This window comes from Ursus maritimus, unplaced genomic scaffold, assembly GCF_017311325.1.
Source record: "Ursus maritimus isolate PB19 unplaced genomic scaffold, ASM1731132v1 scaffold_10, whole genome shotgun sequence".
In the NCBI taxonomy this organism is placed as follows: Eukaryota; Metazoa; Chordata; class Mammalia; order Carnivora; family Ursidae; genus Ursus; species Ursus maritimus.
In genome coordinates this window covers 21,904,720-21,922,729 of record NW_024423344.1, presented here as the reverse complement: position 1 = coordinate 21,922,729, position 18,010 = coordinate 21,904,720, and the positions used below count along the sequence as shown (strand labels likewise).

The 18,010-nt window shown below is 34.9% G+C and overlaps 1 protein-coding gene and 1 long non-coding RNA gene across 16 annotated transcripts in view; one reads left to right on the top strand and one right to left on the bottom strand.

Moving 5' to 3' along the window:
- Positions 1–18,010, bottom strand: part of LOC103677621 — a 115,046-nt gene that overhangs the window by 13,098 nt on the left and 83,938 nt on the right. For 10 of the 15 annotated variants that reach the window (XR_005832588.1, XR_005832595.1, XR_005832596.1 and 7 more), the window contains 2 exons: positions 13,502–15,385; positions 10,097–11,041 (listed from right to left, as the gene is read on the bottom strand). This is a non-coding gene — a long non-coding RNA (uncharacterized LOC103677621). Of the gene's footprint in view, positions 1–10,096; positions 11,042–13,501; positions 15,386–18,010 lie in introns of those variants that run through there. The other 5 variants (XR_005832586.1, XR_005832589.1, XR_005832584.1 and 2 more) reach the window with 4 other exon arrangements.
- On the top strand, positions 480–5,878 carry KCNRG (potassium channel regulator). Its single transcript, XM_008706885.2, has 2 exons — positions 480–1,479; positions 4,883–5,878. Exons 1-2 carry the CDS (start codon positions 899–901, stop codon positions 5,121–5,123), a joined length of 822 nt encoding a protein of 273 aa, XP_008705107.2. The 5' UTR covers positions 480–898; the 3' UTR covers positions 5,124–5,878.

The following is an 18,010-nucleotide window of genomic DNA, read 5'->3' as shown; positions in this document are numbered from 1 at the left end:
TCCCTTATTTCTGTCACGGAACAAGACATTCCTTGAAAAGCCCAGAGTGTCTTTACCCCAACCTTTAATTTGGTTGAGAGGAGGCAACAGAAGAATTCAGCTATGGGAATAAGAGTCAGATTAAGCTGCTAGTTGAGGTAATGGCTGTTTCATCCATAACTGACAATTCATAATTTAGCCACTAAATTGCTAAAGCATTCATAAATTATGATAATGTTTCTCTGTAAATCTTAACTTCTGCCATGACAACTCATTGTAGATAAGAGGTCTGGGGAAAGGGGAATGCTTTTCTGCTCCCAGCATTTTTTTTTCTTTAATTTTTCAAATCTTTAAATCTTTTTTTAAAGATTACTTATTTGAGAGAGAGGGAGCAAGAGAGAGAGAAAGAGCACAAGCGGGGGGAGGGGCACAGGGAGAAGGAGAAGCAGACTCCCCACTGAGCAGGGAGCCCAACGTGGGGCTTGATCCCTGGACCCCTGGATCATGACCTGAGCTGAAGGCAGATGCTTAACGGACCGAGCCACCCAGGCACCCCTGCCAATACTTTTATTAAAATAGAGATTTACAATAGGTTTTCATGGATTTTTTTTTTTTAATGGAATACAGGAAAGGGATCTACCTGACGTCTATCCTTAGAAATATTGGCAGTTTTTCTTAAACAATCCAGTTCCTCATCTGTTGCTTTTTCATTTTGTATACTGCAAGTTCCTAAGCAACTCAAATTTGCAAACACAGCTATGGATACACTATTTGCTTTACAGTAGTGACGTGGGAATCTAGGTCTCGGTTTTTGTTATTTTCCCCTCCCCTCCCATTTCTTAATCATATATAACTAGCAACATTTATGGCTAGAGGTTGATTTACAAGTCTGTAGCCTCTAGTTTGAAGCAAGACAAGGATGAGTAGTCAGGAATTGGTCACTTTGAATGTGGGAGGGAAGATATTCACAACAAGGTTTTCTACCATAAAGCAGTTTCCTGCTTGTCGGTTGACACGAATGATAGACGGCAGAGACGAAGAATTCAAGATGATTGGTGGCCAGATTTTTGTGGACAGAGATGGTGTTCTATTTAGTTTCATCTTAGATTTTTTGAGAACTCACCAGCTTTTACTACCCACCGACTTTTCAGACCATCTTAGGCTTCAGAGAGAGGCTCTTTTCTATGAACTGGATCCTCTGGTTGATCTCTTAAACCAAGAACACCTGCTACAGCCAAGACCTGCTATTGTGGAGGTGCATTTCCTAAGCCGAAACACTCAAGCTTTTTTCAGGGTGTTTGGCTCTTGCAGCAAAACAATTGAGAGGCTAACTGGGAGGATTACAGTGTTTATAGAGCAACCTTCAGCACTGACCTGGAGTCGTAACTCTTTCCCTCCTCAGATGACCTTACTTCCACTGCCTCCACAAACACCTTCTTACCATGACCTGGTTTTCCAGTGCGGCTATGACAGCACTACTGATAACCAAACTGGAGTCAGGTATTTTGTACTTTGAAGCATCTCTCTTCTATATCAGTTCCTCATGTTTCCCCTCAAAACTGAAAGTTTCTCATGGTTGAAACTTTTCTTGGAAAAAATTATTACTCAAATGTTTTGGGGGTAATAAGTAGAGTTGGATAGAATGATCAGATAATTATTGTCCAAACTGGACTATTTTTCAGATCAAAGAGGGTATTGTTATTATGTGGGACAATAGGAATAAACCAAGACTGTCCAGGGAAAACTGGAACTATGGTCATTCAAGTTGTAAGAGGAAATAATTTTATAGATTATGTTCCATTGCTAGTGAATTTGGCTTAGGACTGAGACAACGCCTTTTTTCCCCCCAAGAGATTCTTTTTAGTGGCTGGCATACAGTAAAGTCTCAGTAGTTTCTCCTGATTTCCTTACACTCTACGTGTATTTGTTCTTTTAGTCTTTATGATTTGACTACTGATCTTCCTCCATCTCACTTTATTTTTAAACGCCATTAAGGCAGATATATCCCATAGCAAATTTGATATCCTATTACATCTTTGGCACTCTTAGACAACTCAAAATATTGGGATAGGCTGTCAGTATGTTAAGGATAGTTGCTCCTGAGTCAATTATTCACTTTCTCCCCGTGTTGTTCTTGGCTGAACACTAAGGCTGATTTCTACTCTTCCGTCAGGGACACTTTTTTTTTTTCTCCTTAAAAATGTCTTAATGCTGTCCCATCATTATTTTACTAACTGTGAAAGCTGGCTTTAATTTTCAGGAGGAAAAAAAATAGTCCGTATATGTTCTTTACTGATACTATTTAAAATGTTTTTTGGGGAGGAGAAAAGGTAGACATAGTTTGTGGTATTTTCTTGACTTCAGCAGTTGCCATCAGGAACTATCGATGTTTGCCTCTCCTACAACACACCCCTTTGTTCTACTGACCAACTGAAGAACACTGGGCAGTATGACAATTCTTCAGTTTCTACACTTAATAATTTCCTGCCCTCCCAAAAAAGGTTGAAATGTCACTTTGGGAAAAGGGAGCCAGTTAAATTAATAGGCTGACTGTGAAGAGAACTTAAGACCCTACCTTTATCTCAAAGTGTTTTAAGATATCTCTGTATACACCTTTCTTTTCACTAGTGGGTGCTAACATGAATAATTCAGAAGGGAAAACTATTAGCTTTTTTAAAAAATTGATTTAAAGATTAAAGATCTTTGAAGATCCCTTAAAAAAAAAAGACAGCAACCCCAGGAAAAATCGTACAATTAATTTTAAGAAGAAACATGCAAAGTAAAAAGATCCTGGAAATAACAAACACTTTAAAATCTATGCACATGGAGAAAATAATTGAAAAAAATATGCTGAAAAACAAGACTAAAAACTAAGGTTGGAATATTCTTGTATGTACAGTGCCAAGTGTTTTCACCTTTGCTAAGTGTTTGTGTTTTAGAAATAGTACAAATTTTTTTCATTTTAATGTGAGAAGGGCATTATATTTAAACTTCCAAAATAGATATTCCAAAACCAGAGGCTCTTTTAATAACTATTTTTTTTTCATCACCAAATGGTATTCTTTTCATTTGCTGGAAGTTCAGAATTTTTTTCCATTTCATAAGTGTTTATGATTTTTTTCTATCATACCAATTTCAAAGTAGAGATGGAGAACCTGAGTAAGGGGACATTACTGGGATTTTGGGTGACTGGATGAAAACTCTGGCCCTGAAAGGCCCACGTTAGGTACATAACTGCCTGGCTAGCCATCATTTTTATTTCTTGCTCACTCCCTGTTCTGAATCATCCATTCAGATGTTTTTTGAAGGTGGGAAGTGGAGGAGTAAGCCTGGATGGCTCCTAAGAGTCTGGTGTATCATCCAGCTGTTCAGTATGTTCTTGTTAATCTAGCAGATTGCTCAGTTACTATCTCTCAAGTTCACAGTATGAGAAATACTTGGCTTGATCTTGCCGAAGACCATTCATATGATACCACATTATCAAGCTCAAGTTATGGTCATAGGATTCTAGAGTCTCTTTGGTAGCTAGCCTTTATTCTATCTGACCTTTCCTTTTTAAATGGGATCAAATGGAAAAGTGTAGTTGCCTTTTAAATTTTTAAAATAAGTTTTGATTTTCTATTTCTCAATGCATTCTTCTATCCTTTTTTTCTGCCTTAAAATCTTTCATTTCTTAATTTGACCTCTTAGGGAATAAAGTACTATGGCTCAGTGATTTATTGCAAGCGCTTGGTAATACCTACTATGTATTATTTGTATCTTAATGTGAGATGTGCTATAACTTCTCTTTAACAAATGTTTCTAGGCTACACGATCAAAATCTGGGGTTTGGGACTAGATGGAATGATCTAATGTGAAAAATGTGCTGTATCAAACATAAACATTTTTTGATATGTACTTTGTACTTCTATAAATCTTACAGTATTTTCTTTGCCTAAAATTAATTTCTAAACATGAGCTACAATAACTACTCTATTTTAATCATAATTAAAAGGAGGCAAAGGATGTCCTAAAGGCTCTTTTTATGCCATAAAACTACAGAGAATTTAGGTGCTATGTGGAAGTAATTTAAGTTAGTCTTTTCTTCACATCTCATAAACAAATGGTGAGAGGACTCAAAGACATAAAAATATCCTTGATGGTATTTAAAGGGGGTAATATAGCTATATCTATGTAGACATGTTGACATTATTAAAACTAACATACAGCCAATCTGAAAAGTTCAGGTTGGCTTTTTTCTTGAACTATATGTATTGGTTCTATAGAATATCCTAGGAAATACAAACATTTGTCATTTTGACTCCAGAGGCCTTTTGACCCCATGCTTTACTCTTTAACAATGGATAGTTATTGAGTAAAAATTGACAATAAAATCTTGACATTTTTTATCCGCACAATTGTACCTGAAAAAATGCATTTGATAGAAATAAGTCACAAAAGAAAAAAATTGTAATGTCAGTATTAATAATGGGTAGAATTAGATCTAGGGGGGAAACTAGTGTATAAAATATTCATTAAAATGATTAAATCAATTCATTTAGTTAAGCTGATTAAATGATATTTAGTAAATTGAAAACAAAAATTAGAAATAGTTAAATTATATAAAAAATTAAGCTAATTTGCCTGATCAAATTGTTTGCTCCAGAAAATAATTTCTCAATGAAAATTCATCAGTCTTGGTTATATTCCTAAATGTGGATTTAAGTGACTTTGGAGATCACAAGAAGGTCTCTATTTTCAGCACCCTGAAATTACTAATTTGGATTTATAAACAAAGTCTTAAAAAAAATCTGATCAAAAATGGTATGAGCCTTTATTTGAGGTTATAAGTCAACTTGATGTGTTTAGTTTTGCTAGTTATTAAAGGGATGCTTTATAATCAAACATGTGTTGTGTGTCCTAGGTATGTTTCTATAAAACCTGATAACCGAAAATTGGCCAATGGAACTAATGTCCTCGGCTTACTAATCGACGCTTTATTAATGGAAGGCTTCCACTTAGTCAGCGCTAGAACATTATCCTCTGAAGACAAAAGTGAATGCTATTGCTTTGAAAGGATAAAAAGGCCTGAAGCTCTCACCATGAACAAAACATTGAAACCAGAGACTACCATCACGTCAGAGCAATCTCAGAAAAAGAAATGAGGTTCTCTGTTCTCTTTTAGAGTAAAGAGAAATTGCCATTTTCTTGTTTGGAAATTCCATATTTATGGCATGTATGTTAGTCATATATGTACTCATCTTAACTTTTGGTCTTGTCTCCTAGCGCGCCATCTCCGGCAACCATACCTCAACAGTGCTTTAAGCCACACTAACTGCTTGCTGCTCTCTAAATAACACTGTGCACTTGGTGCTCTGGCATATGCTCCTTCTACCTTCAATGCCTCCTTCCCTTTCTTTTCTTCATGAACACTTACACAGCTCTTAAGAATGGGTTCTGGAATCAGACTGCTTGATTTCAAATCTGAACTTAAACAGTTACTACCTATATGACTTGGGCAAGTCATTTAAGTTCTCTGTGCCTCAACTTCTTTATCTATCAAGTGGGGATAATGTTATCTCCTTCTAGGATATGTGAAAATAACAGGAGATAATGTAAAGTACTCAACACACTGTCTGGCACATGGTAGACAAGTAACTGTTAGTGATGGCAATGATGATGATGAAGAAAAAGACTGGTAGCCTGCTTTCAATTGTACCTCTTCTGTGAGGCATTTGTTCCCTTTTTTCCCAGGGATATTAATCAGCCTTTTCCTCTGTATAGACTTATATGCCATCATAAAAACAAACTTTTTTCACTTGACTGTGAGCTTAATCCACTCAAAAGTTTTAACAATACTATGTGTCAAGCACTACTAAACATTTGGTAAGATGAATAATAACTGTTACTAATTAGCACCTACATTCAGTGAAAAGCTTCTGAATAACCTCTCCTAACATTTAAAATATACATATACTATGACTTAGTGATTCCTCTTGTAGGAATTCCTTATATATATGTGTCATTTTGAGCACTAGGATAAACATCGAGAAAAGGAAACTTTATGTCAAAGAGCACCAAACACCCAGTAGGGTTAAAAACTTGCACGGAAGCAGTTGAGTACCTTTTTAAAAAGTACAAATTAATTCATTAAAAGATGTACATTAAACATTTGTTAGACAACATACTAGGTTTTCAGAATTAAAAAATGAGTAAGACAAAAATTCTTATTCTCAAAGAGCTCACATTCAAGAAAGAAAGTACATCATCATAACAGGAAAAGATTAGAAATAGACTCAAGTTCATCAATAGGGAATGGGTAAATTATGGTTCACACAATGAAATACTATGTAGCCCTTAAAAAAGAATAGGGCAACAGTTTACAAACTAAGGAAAGATTGTCAAATATTTATAAGTGGAAAAAAAGCAAAGAGCAGAACAATATATAAAGTGGGAAAATAGATTCCCCTTGTGTGTGTATGTGTGTGTGTGTGTGTGTGTGTGTGTGTGTGTGTAGTTTCCATTTGTGGGAACATACTCATTTTCTTATACATGCATAGAATTTTCAGCAAAGATACAGGTCACCTATGTAGAAGGCAACAAGGTGAGTGGGGTTTAGGTGTGGAAGGAAGACTTACTTTCACTAGATCAGAGTAGATGTATTATCTATTTAAAAAAAAGGAAAGGAAGAAGATACACCTGAAAGACTGTGTGTATGTGTGTGGGGGGGAAGCGATTTTAGGGGGACTATAATGGCATAGTATGGCCTATTATCTTATACTGATACAAATGTTAATCTACTACCTTTCCTGTGAAAGCCCTCCACTTAGTAAAGAATTTGCATTCCATAAATTTCTACCAATTATAGATTTGTGTACTAGGTTGTAGAGAAGAAATAAATATTTTAAAAATTTCCCAACAGTATCTCAACAGGTTATGTATAATGTAGAAGCCAAATACTTCAAGATTAGTAATGTCAACGTTAGCAGTTGAAAAAAATGACCCAAATAAGAGAAAAAGCCCTATGAATAAGTATTTTGTTTTTGGTGGCACTTATCCCCTTTTTTCTGCAAAAAAGCCAATTTAGTTGTTTTAGTATGTCATCTTAATTTTGGGGATGATGAGTTTGGTTCCCTTGCTAGCACCATATTCTAGGGCACAGTATTTCTATTCTGGTAAGTTTTTGACATTTTGTGATTTAACTAGTTGGATATAGTTGGCATGGTTATATATGCAACACTGTTTAATTCTGTAGAGAGCTTTGCTGATAAGATTATTTAAAAAACTGGTAACTGGTTAAAAAATGCTGAAACAAAAAATATTGTAACAGGTTGGCAAATAATAAGACAGGAAATGTTTAAACTACTGTTAAGGGGCGTCTGGGTGGCTCAGTCGGTTGTGTCTGCCTTCAGCTCAGGTCATGATCCCAGGGTCCTAGGATCGAGTCCTGCATTGGACTCTGCTCAGTGGGGAGCCTGCTTCTCCCTCTGCCTGCCACTCCCCCTGCTTGTGCTCTCTCTCTCTCAAATAGATAATATCTTGGGGCGCCTGGGTGGCACAGCGGTTAAGCGTCTGCCTTCGACTCAGGGCGTGATCCTGGCGTTATGAGATCAAGCCCCACATCAGGATCCTCTGCTATGAGCCTGCTTCTCCCTCTCCCACTCCCCCTGCTTGTGTTCCCTCTCTCACTGGCTGTCTCTATCTCTGTCAAATAAATAAAATCTTTAAAAAAAAAAAAAAAAAACCAAAACAAAACAAATAGATAATATCTTTAAAAATAATTACTGTTGATGTGTTCTCAGTCATTCATATTTGCACAAAACTACTTTGAGTTGAGAAATAAAATATTCTTTTTAATGTGCTAATAGAAACATATTACCTATGGAGACATAATATATATGACATTCATTTATTCATTCAATAAATATTTATTGACATCTACTGTGTGCCAAATACTATTTTAGACATCGGAGATACTGCAAGGAACAAAACAATGCCTTCCCTTCTAGGGTTTTTTCACAAAAACAATTCATAACATTGACAATGGGTTCAATCAGAATAACAAGCATTATTATTAAATAGTTTCTCAAAAGTTATGAGTTCACAATGCAGAGGTTTTTAGAAGGAGACAGAAGATTCCAATTTTAAAATATTATTCATTAGGGGAAGTGTACTTTCAGAGTAGATTGAGTTTCTTATTTTAGTAAATATTTTACAGATTATTGCATCTGTAGATACATATGTCAAGATCATTTCAGTAAGCCTTTTGTGTTCACTCTAAAATAGAGTGGGACACTGTTACTCGGATATCAAGATATGCAAAAAATTCAGTCTTGTTTTAGAAAGGGAGGCAGGCAAATGTAGTTTGAAGAAAACAGGGATATATTAGATGCACCACAGGCAAATTAAAGACTCTTATCTGCTTTAGAAAAAAAAACTTTTAACATTTCCATACAGGTACCACTTAACTCTTGACTGAATTGATTTGTCACTGTTAAAAGAAGCTTGTCTTGGGCAAACCTCGTTGAAAACCTTCTTTTACCAAATCATATGTACCTATCAATCCATCTCATATATACAAACATGAATCATCACAATGATACATTTAGCTCTGTCAGTCCTTAACAGGACCATTAGTAGTTGGGTCTCCCCTATTCTCCCACTTCTGTTATGTTTAGCCTCTATCACCCACAGTTTTGTTTTGCATAAGGTACTAAATATCTTAGCTTATTCTTGAACCTCAATAATTTACCTTATAAGCGATTGGAAGTTGTCCCTAAAAAGATTTTCTAAAAAGGAGATCTAATGTTGAAACTTACTTTTGAATTTAATATACAAGTCATAATTACAAAGAGTTCTTAGGTTATAGTAAAGTCAGAATTAATTTGGGCTGCTTTCAAAATATATCTGAAATCAGGAGCCTGAAATAATATAAAATGGTCAAAGGAAAGCAGCTAGAGAAATAATATATGGTTTAGGGAATCATAAGTTATTTCCAATTTAGCTTCTATACTGCTTACAATACTGGTTATCTAACACAAATATTAGAAATGGCCACATCACCAGAAACCTCGCTAGGAAAACAAAAGACTTGCTTAGAGCACTCTAAATTTCCCATATTCTACTGTTATTTTTACTCTATGCTGGGGTAGTTGACTCCTTAACAGCAAGTTTAGCAATGCAGAAGAGCCACTATGAGGGAATTTTTAAAAATAAATTTAGGAAATTATATTACTTTCCTGGAGCCAAAGAACCCATGGAAGAGAATAACATAACAAACTTAGTGTTTCAAACAAAGTTCAAGAAATAGAGTTGACATGAAATATATTACTAAAAATACTTAGATATCTGGAATACCAATGACCTAGTAAAAGCCATAATTATAATTACTCACTAGATTTGCCACAGAACTACACTTCAAGAATTATTAGGCCTTCCATCAGACCTATTAGAGGTGAAAACTTATGTTAAAATTTCACCAAAAAACTCATTATGTCATAAATATTAAGCTTAGGAAATGCCTTAATATTTACTTAAACTATGAGATAGATACAATCACAAAAATCTTTCCATGGATAAAAAGTTAACACCTTACATGGTAAATGGGAAATAAGTATTAAACATGGCACAGAACAAAAGGGCAGCAACATGCAGCAAAATAAATAGGACTTTGATCCCCGAACTAAAACATGCCTAAGGTTTGTCTAATTCTACAGAAATTTTAGATAGGCAACATTCTGCACCTTTACATTTCATACCAACACCTCAAATCCAGAAATCATTATTTTATTTTTTAAAAAGATTTTATTTATTGGGGCGCCTGGGTGGCTCAGCCGTTAAGCGTCTGCCTTCTGCTCAGGTCGTCATCCCAGGGTCCTGGAATTGAGCCCACATCGGGCTCCCTGCTCAGTGGGGAGTCTGCTTCTCCCTCTCTCACTCCTCCTGCTTGTGTTCCCTCTCTAGCTGTCTCTCTCTGTGTCAAATAAATAAAACCTTTTAAAAAAAAGATTTCATTTATTTATTTGAGAGAGAGATAGTGAGTGAGAGAGAGCACAAGCAGGGGGAGCGGCAGAGGCAGAGGGAGAAGCAGGCTCCCCGCTAAGCAGGGAGCCTGATGCTGGGCTGGATCCCAGGACCCTGAGATCATGACCTGAACTGAAGGCAGACATTTAACTGACAGAGCCACCCAAGCACCCCCAGAAATAATTATTTTAAAGTGGCTTTTTACTCTATCAGGTGAGTAAAACACACCCAAAACTAAGTGTTTCTGTTTCACGTTACTCTCCATTATTTCACACTCTGGTAAGAATCTGAATTTCTTTGGGTTCCCGAGTTGGAAACCGAACAGGAGAGGTTTGTCTTACTCTCCTTGTAGTAAGAGACCCCAGGAAAGTCTGGCTACGGTGTCTGAGCTTCCACAAATTCTTTTAAGATGAGGATTGGGATTGTGCTTTATACTGATCTTTATCCTCCCCCCACAGCGCTGGACATCTAATAGTCTCATTTGAACTGAACTGAAAAATTTGGAACACTGTAGTCTCAGTAAATAAGCACTTGGAAAAACAAATATTATAGTAATTCAAAGATGGATGACACTTTATGTAAAGAGTCTGAAGGAACTGATTCAAGCTAGAGACTACAGAAAAAAATCCCATGGTATTTTTCTATTAGAAGTCTACTTGGGTAGTGCCCCTAACCCCACTTTGGCTTATGTGCTCTCTCTTTCTCTCTCAAATAAATAAACAAAATCTTAAAAAAAAAAAAAAAGTAGTTCACCTGGGTAATAGCATACAAAATGAGATGAAAATATAGATGCACATAGGAATACTAACTAGTTGAAAGTTACACAAAATTATACATTTAATCAAATTAATACAGTCCAGCCAAAATTGGAATATACATACTTTGCTAATAAAAATGTAATGCTATAAGAATGCTTAGTAATTAAAGAAATGTGAAGGGAATACAAGCTCAGGATGAATGTTATATGACTATAATTGATATTAAATCTTGACTTACCTCCACAATTTAGGAGCCATAAAAAGATAGAAGTCATCAGACCAGGCATATAAATCAGATGGGACTAGGAAAGAAATACATGAAAAAAATGTTCCCAGTTCTGGATAACCTGATTTGAAGTCCTAGGTTTACTGAACTTGGATTAATCAAATGATTCAAGGATTAAGGTGAAATGGTCTAAAAGATGCTCGTACATCCAGAAGACATATTACTGAGTTTTTTAAATGCTATTTTGGAAGTACAGATTAACATTTTAGGTTTCCTTACATATCATTAAAATGGAATATATATTTAAAAATCAATTCAAGATGTAGAATAATGTGGAATTTCTGTCTGATGAAGGTGGCTGTTTTTCACAGCAAGTAGTAACTAGGTAAACAGTGCAAGACACTTTGACTCTCTAAATAGAAATCCTAAAACACAAGGTTTAGCTCCTAGAAAACCAAAATATTTGCTTTCAATGAAATTTTCCTCCCTTTGGTCACTTTTAAATTCCTGGCTACAATTTACTGAATCCGTGTTTGTTTTGTTCTGGCTAGCAGTTTTTTTCAGAAGCAAACCTGATTTAGGGTGAGAAGAAGAAAGTCACAGCCTTCTTAGACAGAACCTTCATTTCTGCTTAGCTGTGTTTCTCCATCAAAAACAAGTATTCATATAAGGAATCTCAATTACCTAACCTATTTTTGGCCATTTAATGGAATTTCTTGTTATATCTCTTTTGAAATGCCACAATTGCACATTTGGAAAACCTGTCTTCCTGGTTTTCAAATTTCTGTTTATTATTATTGCTCTTCAGCCAGAATGCCAGGTCTTTGTGCTGTACTGTTTCTTGAAACTGGAGACCAGCACATTTTCCACAATTCAATTACCTGCCTTTCCATTTGAGAAATTTAAGCCATGTCAATTTTATAAAGTTTTAACTGACTGAATCATTTGAACTTTAAGTTCTCAATTTTATTCCCTCAATCTAATACTGGGAAAGATCTCTGTTTTATTAATAGGCATGAAGGTAAGGTTCAAGAATATTAACACACATTCGTCATTGATGCTTATAACTAATATAAATGTAGGGATTTTCTTACAGGCATAAGCTTGGGATATGACAGTCTAAGGAAAAGAGAGAGTTGATTTTTTGGAAATGTTTATTTAAGATTACATACCTAATCAAACTATTTATGTAAATTTATGTGTTACATATTTCTTTTTAAAAGAAAGGGATTGGGGTACCTGGGTTGCTCAGTTAGTTAAACATTGGACTCTTGATTTCAGCTCAGGTCATGATCTCAGGGTTTTGAGATCAAGCCCTGAGTAAGACTCGTGCTCAGCGCGGAGTCTTCTTGAAATTCTCTCTCTGCCCTTCCTCTTTGCTTGCACACTCGCACATGCATGTGCACGCTCTCTAATAAATCTTTTTTTAAAAGATTTTATTTATTTATTTGTTATAGAGAGAGAGCACAAGCAAGGGCAGTGGCAGGCAGAGGGGGAAACAGGCTTCTCGCTGATCAGGGAGCCCGACCTGGGGCTGGATACCAGGACCCTGGGATCCCGAAGGCAGACGCTTAACCGACTGAGCCACCCAGGCACCCCTAATAGATAAATTTAAAAAAAAAAAGAAAAAAAGAAAAAATAAATAAGAGAAAGGGATCTATCGTCCTTAATAGTTTCAGTTTGCTTGTCTACTCTTATCAGCTTTATGAGACTAACTGATAAATTTACCTTTCCAGCCTGACTTTTACATAGAAGTCCCCTTCTGTATATTCAGTGATCTTTAAAGAATTTGAAATGGAATTCCTGGATATCATCTTAAATTCAATATTACCAAAATGGGACACAACATCTTTCCTTCTCACACCAGCTTCTCTTAATTGTCCTCTTTCAGTGATACTGCCGTTGTCTTCCAGTATAGAAAACATAATTTTTGACACCTCCCTTTTATCCAACTCATCATGATGTTCTACAATTTTTTTTGAAATATCTTAAATTTATTATTTCATCTCCATTCTCAACACTATTATTCTGTTCAGGTTTTCTTTACTCCTAGATTACTACAACAGTCACATGACTGGTTTCTTTGCCACCAGAGTTTATATCTTAGAATCCTTCCCCATATAGTATATAGTATTGCTATATTTAATTTCCAAAAATTCCATTACTTTGTCAAATTCCATTATTGTGTTGCAAGAGGCCATAACATCTCCTTATTCCATGCTATATCAAGACTAAAGTTCTTTAATTTGTTTTCCAGGCAAAGGCCCAATTACTTAGTTTTAACCCAGTTATCCAAATTCATGTAACCTTTGCCTCAGGTCTTAAGGCAAATGTCCCAAGTTTACTTTTCAAGGAATATTGCACTTTCCTTTGCCTTAAATTCTTATTCACAAACTAGGAAAGGCCACTATTTAACAGTCAGCACATCTTAATTTACAGCATACAGGCCACAAATTATAAAATGAAGACATTTTTTTTTTATTGAGTCATCAGGGACAATGGTCCAATTCCCCTGAACTTCCCCAAAATTACTTACAGTTTTGTGATGAGAGATCATCTTGTGTGGCATCTATTGCCCGTTACTAGAGTGAGCTGTTGTCAGGCCTCTGTTCTATACAATGTCTTTTTTCTGTTTTCAGTCTCAGTCCTTTCTCCACATGGTCTAGGTACACATCAAATACTCAGTTCTCACCTTTTGGAGGGGAGGCAGTGGTAGTATCAAAATACATGCCTAGAAAACAGGTCATAAAGCAAATCAATACCGAGGGAAAACTGCTTTGCCATATAAACCATTATTTAATTGCTGGTTGAAATCCTGGCTTTTGGTTAAATGTTAAGTATAACAAGTCAACCACCCTCAAAGCCAAATCAAACTCAATAGCAACAACAGATCTTTCAAAAAATGTAATTCACATACAAGTTCTGAGAAAGACATGTCATACAGATTTTATATAAAAGCTCTCAGTTTACATAAAATAAATCCTTATCACATTATAAATATGATTTAAATGTCCTAGTCGAAAACAAATGCTACACATTTGAGCCACAGTTTTGTCTTAGATTTCTAAAAGCTTTCCCTGGGGTGCGCCTGGCTGGCTCAGTCGGTAGAGCATGAGACTCTTGATCTCAGGGTCTGAGTTCAAGCCCCATAATGGGTGTAGAGCTTTAAAACAAAAACAAAAACAAAAACCTTTCATTGGTGTGATGTGGATAGTCTCTTACACAATCGTCCAAGAAAATTAGAAAACTTATTTCACTAAAAAAGGTGGTTCCAGTAAGCAGAGGGATGCAGAAGCATACCATTGACTTTAAAGATACACTTCAAAGAATCGCAGCAGATGCTCAGTACATTTGTTTTTTTATGATTATGGTCGGTGTTTCTTGAAAATTATTTTTTAATGTAAGTACTTTTCATTCTATCATGTCCCATTTCCTCAGAGACACACAAATAAAGGCCAACAGAAACAGTTAAACTATACTTCATTGACAAGCTTTAGATGATCAATTAGATTATCAATGGCCCTCCAGAGGGATACTGAAATTTCATGGGCCTTCTAACTGTTCATAAACCTACCCACAAGTTTTGGCTTTGATTGAAAAATTTTTAAAAAGGACATTTTAAGATAAGTAAGATTTGAGGCGGGTGTTATTAGGTAGAACAGAATCAAAGAGCCCTGTAAACGTAGTAAAAGGTGAACTTTTTAAAGTACCAGGAAGGAGCTAGGCATTTCTGTATTTATCTAGCTGGTATTCAGCCTTTCCAGAATAAATTTATCATAAAGATATTACTGCTTATTTTCAGCAATCAATTGCCATTCATCAAGAACCCACACTATGTTAAGTTTGCAGAGTATACAATAAAAAAGAGTTAAGATAATCCCTATCCATAAAGTAGGATATATTAATTGTTCTAAGTCAGGTATATGAGCACAAAAAGAGAGAAATGGTATTTCTGGCTAAGGAGGAAAAATGAACTGGGAAAATTTAACGCAAGGGATAGATAGCCTGAGAAGATTTAGACAGGTGAAGATGACGGAAAGGATACTCTAAGAGTAAACAACTGGAGCTAAGGCTTAGATGCAAATTAGAGAGGCATTTGGAAAAGGAGTATTTCTATTTGGCACGGTACTTTGGTATTAATTCACAATCATTCCCATAGCATTAAGATCAATCTTACCTAGAGCAAAAAATATCCCTGGTAGTAAAATATTGGCTATGAAATCCTTTCCTCTCTAGATTTCTCACTTGATTTGTTAAAATCCATAGGCCCCCTAATATTTAGGGTAAACTTGTCTAATTTAATCCTGGATTTCCTTCCAATTGTGTTTTTTTTTCCTCCTTCAAATCATCACATTTCAGCTCTCAAAGGGTTGCGGGCAATCCAAATACTCTTGTTTTCTTCTATCAGATATTAGGGCACCTTAGGCAAAAGAAAACAATCTCAAACATGGTTACATTCATTTCCCTACCTATTCCTCAATACCAATCTCTGTTTTCGATCTAGTGTATGGTTATTCCTTCCTACTTGATGACGCTTTGAGCCATGTTTCCAGCACTTGAAAGTCTTGATTTCTTCATTTCATTGAATTAATTCTATTCTTTAAGCCCAGATCATCTTCCACCTAAGAAGTCTTCTTTGATGAGTCTAAGTCCACATTTTCTTTGCGCTTTTACTGAATTTCAAGTTTGCATGACAGAATTTACACTACACTATTCTCTAGTTGTTTCTTGTATGTTAGTATAATATTTCCATCTAGGCTAAAAATTCTTTGCTGACAGTGACAATCTTTTTAGGACTATAGTGGGCATGAACAGGCCCTTAAAAGTCACTTGAAAAATACAAACAAATGTAAAAAAAATTAAAAAAAAATTTTTTAAGTAAACTCTATGTCACACATGGGGCTTGCACTCATGACTCCAAGATCAAGATTTGCATGCTGTACTGACTCAACCAGCCAAGCACCCCAACTTAAAAAAAATTTTAAAGTAGCATTTTAATAACTATTTTTGATGATTTAAAATTATATTTACTCTCATTTATAGAATTTGAGGCCTCAAACTATAACCAACACAGATTTTCACACTACTCAAATAGATTTGCATATTAGTAAAACTATCTTACTCTACCACATGTACATAACCATGATCAAAACCAGTGGCCATTCTTGGTAATCCAAGCCCTTCTGATCCAATTTCTAACAGTAGGAGAGATATACAAGTACATGGCCTTGCTTACAAGCAACAGATTATAAGGGAAAGTTTTAGAATTCAAATCCTTTAGATGTACATCTTAAAGTGTGTTGTCAAATCATGAATACGATATAATAATGTTCAGCTTGAAATAAAGTGAGATTTTGCTTAGGAAATTGGAATTCTTCAAATCAAATCCTTAGTTAATCCAAATTAGTGTCTTGTACTCTATCTCAAGAAAAAAACTGTAATCAAATACCCTCTGGCTTAAAACACACTGAACATAATTCTTAAAACTTCTGTACCTATTATTACAGAATATACGACTTGATAAGATTCCTTACTCATAAAATTTAACAATATTAAGATAAGTCAATATACTGAAATTTTGTAATTTTTTGTTTTAGAAAATATTCAAACAAAAGTTTAGGGTAATTGTAAACTTCAGTTAACTAGTACTCCATATTGTCCCATTAATTCAATTAAATGCATTATCTGATAAACTTTAAAAATTTTATCATTATTTTTCATTTACAGTACAGCAAGTGCTTCTCTTTCTCTAAGTTCCAGTGGGGATTGTTTTTCTTTTCTTTTTTTTTTTTTTTGACTGTATCTCATACAGTCAAGGTGTCAGTTTGACAAAGGGTAGGAGAAACCAAACTAACATTTTTTTTTATAATGGCAAAGTTAAACAAATAATTTCCAAAATTCTAAGGTGATATTAAAGTTTCCACATAAATCTATAAGTTTTTTTCCTTTGCTTTTGTAGTATGTCAATATAAAGAATTATTTGCAAAATGGGTATACTGGAGGCTGACTTTGTTTAGGGATTTTAAAAATATGGGACAACACAGAGCCAAATTCATTCTCTTACCATTTTAAATGGAGGATTGGAGAGAGAGAGCAACTTACTTAAGGTCACAGAACTAACCAGTAGTACCACAGCCAATTTTTAAATATTTGTATATGACCACACTCAATGTCTCTGGGATAGGAACAGTTTAAGCTTCTGTTTACATTGTCATTCCTCTGGCAAAGTGATCAAGCTACCTAAACACTTCTTTAGCATAATATTCACAAATATGAATTTATTATACTGCATTATGACCTTTTGCTCTGCTTCATTTCATGGTCTTCTAAACCAGTGAGAAATCTTTAGCTTCTTTTACATGCTCAACTGCTATCTGAATAAAATGGCATCTTGATGACATTGAAGAGATGGGTATCAGAGGCAAGTGCCTCTGAACAAAGTGACTTGTTGGATGAATGAATAGCTATATACACATTACTGAATGAGAATGAACTGATGGAAGTTTTACTGTCTGAGACCTTAAAAATAAGGACAAAATCATAGAAAATAACTTACAGATTTGCATGTCTAGAATCATCAAATTAATGTAATGAATATTTTCATTTCTAATTTATATTACCTGATATTCCACATTATTCTTAATTCTTATATGAATTCTTGAATGAATACTAATTCTAAGTTATTTCTTTAGGGATGCTTGTATTATTTTCCATAGGAGCAAGTAACAGACCAAATGCATAGTCTAAAAAGAAATTATTTAATCTAAAAAATTTATTTTACTATTTCTAGGAGAACTTGCATCTTTTCAACCATGAGAAATTAAATATAAAAATATTGACTACTAAAAGTAAAAACTTTGAAAGCGGAGAAGGTACTAAACTTATGATTTGTTGATAACAGAATTCTAAAAATTCTGACTTACCTTTTAAAACCCCCATGAGAAATAAACCACATTTATTTATTCCATATTAATTAAATGCTTACTGGATATCTACTATGTGAGTTATGTTTTCAGCTTAATTTTAATGTTGCCCTTAAATGTGT

Bases quoted from the DNA above. Each gene is read 5' to 3' on its own strand.
- KCNRG (XM_008706885.2), top strand. From the start codon at position 899: ATGAGTAGTCAGGAATTGGTCACTTTGAATGTGGGAGGGAAGATATTC. The intron at 1,480-4,882 runs GTATTTTGTACT...TGTGTGTCCTAG, and splicing joins GATAACCAAACTGGAGTCAG to GTATGTTTCTATAAAACCTG.